At 57.5% G+C, this 10,178-nt stretch overlaps 1 protein-coding gene across 3 annotated transcripts in view; it reads left to right on the top strand.

The window, feature by feature from the left end:
• WDR5 (WD repeat domain 5) overlaps positions 1-8,200 on the top strand; it is a 25,950-nt gene extending 17,750 nt beyond the window's left edge. For all 3 annotated transcript variants that reach the window (XM_025360162.1, XM_025360164.1, XM_025360165.1), the window contains exons 9-14: positions 287-333; positions 2,776-2,851; positions 3,650-3,683; positions 4,000-4,074; positions 4,802-4,889; positions 6,180-8,200. In XM_025360162.1, the coding sequence (XP_025215947.1) occupies positions 287-333; positions 2,776-2,851; positions 3,650-3,683; positions 4,000-4,074; positions 4,802-4,889; positions 6,180-6,280 (421 nt within the window). In that variant the 3' untranslated portion in view covers positions 6,281-8,200. The remainder of the gene's footprint in view (positions 1-286; positions 334-2,775; positions 2,852-3,649; positions 3,684-3,999; positions 4,075-4,801; positions 4,890-6,179) is intronic.
• The last annotated feature ends 1,978 nt before the right edge of the window (positions 8,201-10,178 follow it).

Below are 10,178 nucleotides of genomic sequence, written 5' to 3'. Positions count from 1 at the left end.
AAAAAAAAAAAAGAATACAAAAAAATTAGCCTGGCGTGGTGGCGGGCGCCTGTAGTCCCAGCTACTCGGGAGGCTGAGGCAGGAGAATCGTGTGAACCCAGGAGGCGGAGCTTGCAGTGAGCCGAGATTGTTCCACTGCACTCCAGCCTGGGCGACAGAGCGAAACTGTCTCAAAAAAAAAAAGTCGGGGAAGCATGCTAGTCCTAAAACTTAGATCTGATTCCCAGCAGCCTGCATGAGATCGTAACTTGTCTGCTTACACTTTTTTGTTCTCTTTGCTTCAAAGTCGCATCTGGGACACCGCCTCAGGCCAGTGCCTGAAGACGCTCATCGGTGAGTGTGGCTCTTTGCGTGGAGGCTGGGTCTGGGGAGGGCCTCCCCTGCTGGGTCCCTGCCCCTATTCTTCACCAGCTCCTCCTTCCTCCTCTGCCCTGGGTCTGCCCCTGTAGGAGGAACCTTCCTCCTTGTCCGACCGTTCCGCCAGCTCCTTCTGACCGCCCGCTGGCTCTGTTGCTCCTTCTGGTGAAGTTTTCCTGCCGTGGCCTTTCTTCTCTTGGGCCGGTTTGGGGCTCCTCGGCCTGTGCTGTCGGGCCTCACTCGGTCCTCTGCTCACTAGCGTCCTCTGGGCACCCCCATCGCCTCCTGGCTTCGGGCCCCTGCTGTCGTGCCAGCCTCTTGGATCATTCCTTGATTAGACAGGCTGAGCACCTGCCTGTCTGCTGGGGGTGCTGCCAAGGTGGATGGAGGTGCGCTGGGGGCATGGAGGACAGGCCTGAGGTCTTCACGCCTCGGCAGGAGGAGAGGAAGGAGGGTCATGGCGTGGCTTGGATGGGAAGGCCAGGTGCCGGGCAGGGTGTGGCCTGAGGGTCTGTGACGGTCCGGGGTTCCCAGCCGCCCCTTGCAGAGCCTGCAAAAAGGAGCGGAAGGGTTTTCATCCGGGGAGTGTGAAGAAGCCTAGGTTAGATGTGTGGGATGGGGCACACCTTAAAGAGGGAGCTGGGGGTGGACCTCCTGTGTGAGGAGGCACCCCGTTTGTGCTGTTCTTCCCCCTAGTCTGTCGTAGCCTGCTGGCCCAGCTGACACCAAGCCCCACAGACTGGGAGGCTTTCAGCGGGAGGAATGTGTTTCCCCGCAGTCCAGGAGGCTGCAGTCAGGATCGAGGAGGCCTCTTCTTGGCTTATAGGTGCTGCCTTACCCTGGCTTCACACTGGTGTCCCTGGTGCCTCCATGTGTCCAAATGTCCTTTCGTAAGGACACCACCCTGGGGCCTCATTTTCACTCTGTTGCCTCTTTGAAGGCCTCGTCTCCAGTACACTCACCTCTGAGACTCTGGAGGCCTGGGCTTCAGCATGAGTCTCCTTGCCACAGCAGTCTATGTAGCTTCCTGCCTTGTGGGGCCAGCCTTTTGCCATGCATCCCTCCTGAGCGAGATCACACCGTCCTTGGTGTCCCCTGAACGGGCCACCTGTGCTCAGCTGTGTGTGCCACTGTTGTGTGAGCGCACGTAACCCTCACAGCCACCTGCGAGGAGGGGTGGTGTTCTCACCCTGCAGAAAGGCCCATTCACTAGCCCAAAGCTCCACAGCAAGCAGGTGCAGGGACGGGGATTCCAGCCTGGGCACAGGTGGTTTTGGGCGCCCCTGAGCCCAGGGTGGGGACGGAGGGGTCTCTGCGTAGCAGTTTTTCCGTCGGCAGCTCCTCAGGTCTAGTGAGTTAGGCCTTTCTGGACTTCACTGAGACAGGTCGGCTGATGCGTTCCTTCTCTGTGAGCTCTGCCCAGACAGCCTGGGTTAGGCATGCAGACACATTTGCCCTTAGCTGTGTTAAGGGAGCCTGGCCCCCGGCCCTCACGGTGGCCTCGGCCTGCCTGGCCGTGTGATGTGGGGTGCCCCTGAGGGAGGGCCTGCATGGCCTCACAGAGTCTCCCGTGCCTTTTCAGTGTGTGTGACCGGGCTGAGGGAGCGGAGACGCCAGGTGCCTGGCGAGGCCAGGCGTCCCCGTGGTGGTAATGCCAAGGGCCGTGTCCTTCCCGGTGCTCGGGACACACCAGCGCGTGCACCTGCTCGTTGGTGGCGGGGGGGGGGTCCCTGATGGGGCCTGGGGTGGGAACTGCACCAGGACACACCTTCCTTGAGATTCCCCCCTCCTCACTCGGGCGAGGGGAAACGCCTTCCTCCGGTTGTGAGGGTTGTGGGGCTGTCAGGGCCTGAAAACTCTGACCTGGGAGCCTTGACTCTTTCAGCTGTGTGAGAAAAAGTGGCTCTACTCTGCCCCCAGGGCTGCAGGGTCCAGCTGATAGGCCTGGGCATTAGCTGTGGGTGTGACAACAAGCAGATGGGTTGTGTGGGCGCGAATGCCCCTTGCGTCGATAAATTCTTAAAAGGAGAATTTCCAAGGTGACTTCCCCAGCCCTCTTTGCTGCTGGTGGAGTCGTCCCTCCGTTGAGTTGGGCATTCGCCAACCTCATCCCTCCCCTGTGAGGCAGGTGATTCCTGAGAATGCCCACTGCCCGGTGCCCGAGGAGGCCTGTATTCCTCAAGTCCTGGTGTCAAGGGGCCCCCGGGGCCATGGCCTTGAGGTGTCAAGAACCTGCTCACGGCTGGTGTGCGTGGCTAGGCCACCCTTCGGGGCACCAAGGGGTGGTGGTGCTGGCACTGGTGGTGGTGGCCGACCTCACTCAGATGTCGCACGTGGGGGACGGGGAGCGGGTCCCACCTCCTGTCCCTGCCCAGCTGTCAGCGCCCGCCCCGTGTCACCTGTCCGTTTTTATTGCAGATGACGACAACCCCCCAGTGTCTTTCGTGAAGTTCTCCCCGAACGGCAAATACATCCTGGCCGCCACGCTGGACAAGTGAGTACTGCGTGGGACCGTGGGGGCGGGCGTGTGGCCTCCCCAGCCAGAGACACCTGCTCGCCAGCGTGAGCCTTCGGAGAGCATGTCGTGGGCTTGGCACGGGACCCAGGCTCCTGCTGGAGCTTTGGCTTCTGGGCAGTGGCCTGTTAGGTCGGAGGGCAGGCCCCTGCCCATCCCTTCCCGAGGCTGAACCTCAGGTCCGACTAAAGGAGGATTTAGGGTCGGTTTTCTGGTTGAGTGACTGTGGCCGGGGCAGGCCTAGCCATCCCGCATGAAGGAGTAGGTGGGCCGGGGTCCTCCAAGGCCCTTTCTGGTTCTGACCTCTGAGGACCTTGGTTTTACCTCTCACAAAGCCGCCGCCCTCCCGGACTGTTCTCTAAGCTCCAGCTTTCCCACGCGTGCAGCCTCAGCCCTGTGGGTCCAAGTCTGGGCCCCGATCCTCTGAGGGCTGTGTGATTGGGTGGTAAAACCTGTTCTGGATGTTTCCAGAACCAAGAGGACTTCCTCACCCTTTTGAGGATGACCTGAGTCAGGGACGATAACACCTGTCAGCTTCCTGTTAAAGTCTCTCTTGGAACTGCAAATACTTGTGGCTCTCACACTGTGGCTCCCCAACGCCAAGTCACTGGACTCTGAGCCTGAGGGGCCCTCACCCTGACGGGGAAGGGGGTTGCATCCCCGCTGGCTTTTGCACCTGGCACTGATGGTGGCCGTGACGTAGTGGCTGCAGAGTTGGGCGTGGGGACAGAAGGACGCCTCCGGCTGTGCCGCCTCACGCCTCTCTCTGTCTTGCAGCACTCTGAAGCTCTGGGACTACAGCAAGGGGAAGGTGAGCTCCCGCAGGCTCGGGCCCCCGTTGTGCGCCGTCCCCGGTCATGGCCTCTGGTGGGGACAGAGTGGCCCCGCTGATGACAAAGGAGAGGAGCTCAGAGAACCATTTCCACGGGTTTGGTGCAGATTCCTGAAAAACCTGGGTATTTGTAGGGTGGCAGTCTACAAGTTAAATCTTCGATTGTGTGGGTTTTGTACTTGTACTTTTCAGAAATAAGTGTAGTCAGTGGTGAAACGCCTTGCTTAGAACATAGAATTATACAAAATCAAGGGGATCGATGACTCTGTGACCAGCCTGTCCCCTCCTGTTTCAGTGCCTGAAGACGTACACTGGCCACAAGAATGAGAAATACTGCATATTTGCTAATTTCTCTGTTACTGGCGGGAAGGTGAGTCTTATGACCTTGAAGCGTCTCACACGTTCCCAGCTTACTCTCCCGAGAGGTCACACCTGTTACAGGTTGCTTTACACTCAGACGCTTTTCTGTGCCCACACAATGAATTTCCGTTTCAACCAAAGTGCGCTGTGCCAAGTACCGGGACACCTTGTCCCGTCTGTTTCTAGGTCCAGCTCCCTAATGGAGGCAGGCAGCCTGTTGCCAGGCTCTGCTGGCAGTGCTTGGCCGATGCCTTCCGAGGGGGTTGGGACCCCACAGGTGGAGCTCCGCGGCTCAGGGTGTCCCTGGGTGGGTGCGCTGGCTCCGAGGCTGTCCACCCGCCCCAGCAGGGAGGGGAGTGTTTTCCCGCCCACCCACACTGGTCTCGATGCTGCTTAGACCGGGGTGACTCTCGGGCAGCATGTGTATGACACACAGACTCAGGAAAGGGTGACCTGAGAAGCATCTTCCAGCCTGGAAGCCTCTCCTGGGGCAGGCAGGTGCCTGGCTTCTTTGAGCAAGGCCCGTGCTGGGGTAGAGCAGGCGGGGCTGTCCGCATTGGGGGAGGAAGCCTCAGGCCTGGCTGGAGGGCAGGCACGGCTTTTTGGTTGAGTTCAGCCAGGCAGCCACCAGCGGGGTGGGCGTGGGGCGGGGCATAACTGGAGATTCTGCCCCTTCCACATACACGAGCGCTGACCTGCTTTTCCTTGCCCTGTTTTCCCTGCTTGTTGTTACTTAGTGGATTGTGTCGGGCTCAGAGGATAACCTTGTTTACATCTGGAACCTTCAGACGAAAGAGATTGTACAGAAACTACAAGGCCACACAGGTGAGGGCCTGTGCTCCCGCAGCCACTAGCTGCCTGTTGATGTGAGGACAGTTCCTGTAGGTGAAGCGTGGTCTGCCCATAGGGTGCCGTCGTCTTCCCCTTCCCTCCTCAGCCCTCCGCTGGCCCCGTTGAGGAGCCGCTGCTAAGAGCTCTTGCCCAAGGCATGGAGCTGGTCACTGTGCTGCTGACTCGGACCCAGGGCTCCTGTCTTGAACCCTGTTCTTCCTGTTCTGCCGGGTATTCTGGTCCGGAAGGTGTGTGTGGCTGTGGGACTTTAGGTGGGTGTAGCGTGTCCCACTTCACGGCGAGCTCCGTTTCCTGGGCCGGGGACAGTGAGGTCATCGCTGCCCCATCCTGGAGGCTCTGGCTCCTTTCGATTACCTGTTCCCTCTCCCAGAGAGACCCCTGCTGCATGCAGGCCTAGTGGGCTCCACAGCGGTGCTGGTTCTGAAGCGACCTGGGGTTGCCCCTCCCTGGGTCCTGGCTGCCCTCTGCAGCCACCACTGCTTCCTCACCCTCTGGCCCTGCATTTCCATGTCTCATGGGGCCAATGAGAGCATGGGCGGGCAAGCTCTTGTGGAAACTGGGGGAGGTGCTGCTTCTCCCTCTGCGCGAGCAGCTTCAGCCAGCCTGGGGTCAGCACTCATGCTCCACGGCGGGCCTGGGCCTTCCTCCGGGTCCTCGCCGGTGTTCTGGGGTTTCTTTGGTTTATGTAGAAGTTGTAAACTGTGATTTGATGTGGCCGACCTTGCACCAGCCTGTTAGATCTGACCGCCCTGCTCGGGTGGTGGACTTGTCCTCGCTGTGACAGAGCCAGCCCTGTGGAGCGCTCTGAGGCTCAGCATTGGTGGGAGGCGGTGGGAGTGGGCGGCTCAGGGTCCAAGGAAAAGAGGGACATTGTCGATAAACGACTGAGGACCGTGAGGGGTCTGACTGGGGTCCTTGTGCACGCTGGCCTCTGAGCCAGTCCTGCTGCCACGCTCCTCCCTGTGGGTGCCGAGCTGCTGCTAGTGGGGGCATGCGGGGCTCCTGGTCTGCAGGCAGGGCTGACACTCCCTGTGGCATCCTGCCCCTGCCCCCCAACCGGCTGTGTCGCCCTGGTACCAGCTGCTGTCCCCTCGCTCCCCTCCGCTGGGCTCCCTGTGTCGAGGGTGGGCAGCAGCTGCTTGTCCTGAGACCTCCCGGGTGGTGTGCAGGAGCTACCAGCGTTTCTGGGGAGAGGTGGAGCTCAGTCTGGGATGGCGCCCAGGGCACAGGGATGGCTGTTTCTGATTGTGTCTTTGTTTTCAGATGTTGTGATCTCAACAGCCTGTCACCCAACAGAAAACATCATTGCCTCTGCCGCACTAGAAAATGACAAAACAATTAAACTGTGGAAGAGTGACTGCTAAGTCCCTTTGCGCCTGCCCGCGAGGGACTGTCGGGACGTTGACCCGGATTGGCAAGAAACACGGTGTCTTGGAGGTGGTCCCCAGCGTCTGCGCCTGGGGGTCAGGACCGGGCCTGATTCGAGCCTCCTCTTTGAAGATGATTTGGCCGAGCGGAAGGTGTGGACCACCGGAAAGTTCTAAAAGTTGCTGGTGACATTTCTTGCCAATTCTAACACTGTCTAGGGATGAGTTCCTAGTCTATTGTGTTCAAACAGAGTCAACAAACATTTTTAATTTTTTATTACAAAAGGGTGAAGTTCAATTTAACATGCGTTGTGTTTTTTCAGTAAACGTTCTGTATCTTTTTGATATTCCATGACCCAGTGCACGCCGTCACCGCCACCGTGGCCCCGCCAGCTGGCCTCCCCTGTGGCCTCGGGCCCTGACTCCTCCATTCCCGCCAGTAGCCGTTGCTAGTGTGTTTCTGTCTTTCTGGAAAGCGGCATTGTGTGGTTGTTTTCCGTGTAAAGAGCCGTTTGTGTCTTGGGAGCTTGTGGCCCACACGTCGACAGCAGAGTCATTGCGCACGACGCTCCTGTTTGTCTCAGTGTCCCTGCAACAAGCAGCACCACAGACTGTAATAAAAGGTGGGGTTTTGTGAATGGTTGTGGCAAGTGAGTCCTCGTGAAGCTCCTCTCCATGTGGCTTTCTTGGAGAAAGGCTCCCCTGGGGCAAGAGGGCGGAAGGTTTCTTCGGAAAGGTGGTGCTGAGGCTGGCTGCGCCTGCTCTCTGAAGACGCCTTCCTCTCTAGGTTCACTGTTCAGTGTTGCTGGGGGCGGAGCGGGGGTGGGGAGGTTCTTAGTTGCGAAGGAGCCAAGCTCCTGATGGGCTCCCGTTGGGATGTGGGGGATGCCTGTGGCATGGGAACGCTCCCTGAGCCCTTCACTCCAGGTCAGATGCCAGTGGGGCTGATGCGCCCTATGAGGGCTGCAGGGCCAGCGCTGCCCTTCGGCATCCTGGAGGGGTTGGGTGCTAAGCGCAAGCCTCATTGTCCTTGCCGGAACCCTCACTCGCCCGCCCACCCCTCTGTGCTCCTGGCGGTGCGGCTTCCTGGTGCTCACCTGCACAGCGGTTTACAGTGGAGGCCAAGCTGGCACCTCTGGGGAGCGAGGCTGAAACCTGAGCTCCGTGGAGACCGTTGTGGTGAGGGCTGCCACACAGGGCGGAGCAGGGTGGCCGAGGGTACAGGCGCCTGGGTCTGTCCCATGGGGCAGCGCTTTGGGGTGGGGTAGGCTGTGATGCTCTGGGAAGCCCGCTTGGGTCCTGGGTCTACAGAGGGCCCTGGCCCCGGAGCCCAGCCAACTCTTCCTTTCTCAGGGCCGGGAGTCCTGGGGGAGCCCAGCCGGCTCTGCCTCTCTTAGGGCCTGGAGTCCTGGGTGAATCCTGCAGGTTTTTGGTTGCACCGGCCCAGGGAGGAAGCGGGGGTTGTCAGGTGGGCTCTCCTGGGAGTCCTGCAGTGGCAGAGGTGAGGAGGGGATTATCCGAGGCATCTGGAGATGTATGTCCTGTGGTTTCCCTTGCCCGTCTGTTTCTGATGAGGTGTACGAATGAGTGACCTGCGCTAAGAAGTGAGTTGCCACAGTGAAAATGGGTTGGATTTGTCTTCGACGCTCAGGGTCTGGGCGCCTCACATTTGCAGTCTGTTGTGACAGACACGGGGAGCTCCGCGTGCCAGCCTGCGGCTGCCCTGCTGTGGGGGTCCTGGGGGCGGCGAGCCTCCTTCAGTCTTGTTCTGGGGGGGATGGCCCACTCCGGGGAGGGGGTGTGCTGTGCTGAGCGCTGTATCCCTGAATATAGTTTATTTTTTCTACATTTGAATTCTGTTGTAGATTTATGTAAAAATACATTCTTTTTGAAAATAAAAATTTTCATGTCTTCTAATTTTGTCCTGTGAGAATTTCTTAACTGCAAACGTAGCTGTCTCTGTGGGGTGGGAGGGCGGCCGCCCTGGGGCTTTGTCCCTGGTGGTGGGGGTAGTGTCTGGTGTGCCAGTGTGCCCCACAGGACGGCCCTGGGTTTTTACGGTAACCTTAGGAAAGTCATCTCTTTGTGCTAATTATTCTATGTATTTTGTATTGGTTTTTCCACTCTTAGGTATATACCTGTGTGCTAATTACTGACAGTGTTAGGCAGGTAGGCACACATGAGGAGAGGTCCTCCCAAGTCCTGCTGCCACCACCGTGCTGGGGAGTATCTTCCAGGGTGTGCCTTACAAACTAACAGGAGCTTTCAGATGTGAAGAGCGTGGCGCCCCCAGGTTCCTGTCCCTGCTGTAGGAACTTCCCTGTTCATGGGCTCCTTCTGTTTTTTTAGTACAAGTCCCAGACGTTCTACCATGTAAGCAGTGAATGTGTGGTGTCTCAAAATAATTCTCCAGAAGCATTATTACCACAATGCCATTTTCATACCAAAAAAGTTGTCCAACCCTCTGCCTTTTTTTTTTGAGATGGGGTCTTGCTCTGTTGCCCAGGCTGGAATACAGTGATGTGATCACGACTCACTGCAGCCTCAACCTCTTGGACACGAGTGATCCTCCCACCTCAGCCTCCCAAGTAGCTGGGACCACAGACACATGATACCATGCCTGTCTTAATTCTTTGATTTTTGAGACAGGGTTTAAATTCGCCCGGGCTGGAGTGCAGTGGTGCCATCTCAGCTCACTGCAATCCCATATCCCGGGTTCAAGCAATTCTTGTGCCTCAGCCTTCTGAGTAGCTGGGATTACAGGCCCAGCTATTTTGTGTATTTTTAGTAAGAGTCGGGGTTTTGCCATGTTGGCCAGGCAGGCCAGCGAATTTTTTAATTTTTATTTTGCAGAGATAGGGTCTCACTATGGTGCCTAGGCTGGTCTCAAACTCCTGGCCTCCAGTGATGCACTGCTGCCTCCCAAAGTGCTGGGACTGCAAGCGTGAGCCACTGTACCCAGCCCCCCTAAAATTCTTTAATTGAATATCTGATGTTCAGATTTCCTGTTGTCTTAGTATGTTTAAAGAAAGTGTTCCTGTATCTGCACACATTCACGCATATACACACGTCACATGCACGTGTACACATGTATATATGCATGTAGGGCACACCTGTACATGGGTGCACACAAGTACGTTTGTGCAGCGAAAGACAGCATGTGTATGTGCATGCAGATGTACCTGCAAGGTATGTGTGCATAGGGTATGTGCACATGCGCAAATGCATGTATGTGCTTGCACACGTGTATGCCTGTGTATGGAATCGGGATCCAGACAAGGTCTTCACCTGCATCTGGTTAGTTTACCTTAAGCCTTTTTTTTTTGGAGACGTTTTGCTCTGTTGCCCAGGCTGGAGTACAGTGGCGTAACCTCAGCTCACTGCAACCTCCACCTCCCAGGTTTAGGTGATTCTCCTGCCTCAGCCTCCTGAGTAGCTGGGATTACAGGCACCCACCCACCACGCCCGGATAATTTTTGTATTTTTAGCAGAGATGGGGTTTCACCATGTTGCCAGACTGGTCTTGAACTCCTGACCTCAAGTGCTTTGCCTGCCTTGGCCTCCCAAAGTTCTGGGATTACAGGCATGAGCCAGCGAGCCCGCCCCTCAAGTCTTCTTAAATCGTCAGGTCCTCCCTCTTTTCTGTACCATGTATCAGTTGAAACCAGGTCGTTTATCTTGAGGCCTCCTGGTCTGGTTTTGCTGAGTGCGTCTCCGTGGGGCCGTTCAGCATCTTCCGGTCTCCTGTGTTCCCTGTAACCTGGCAGTGGGGGCAGCAGCAGGCCACACTCCATGCTTGATTCAGGACACGGCGGGTGGCGGTGGGTGCGTGTTCAAACAGCTGACTCATCAGGAGATTGGTGTTATTTGATAAACATCTTTCCAGTCGTTACTC

The sequence above is a fragment of the Theropithecus gelada genome, chromosome 15 (assembly GCF_003255815.1).
Source record: "Theropithecus gelada isolate Dixy chromosome 15, Tgel_1.0, whole genome shotgun sequence".
NCBI classification, from domain to species: domain Eukaryota; kingdom Metazoa; phylum Chordata; class Mammalia; order Primates; family Cercopithecidae; genus Theropithecus; species Theropithecus gelada.
The sequence above is the reverse complement of the archived record's forward strand: the minus strand, read 5'-3'. Positions and strand labels throughout refer to the sequence as shown.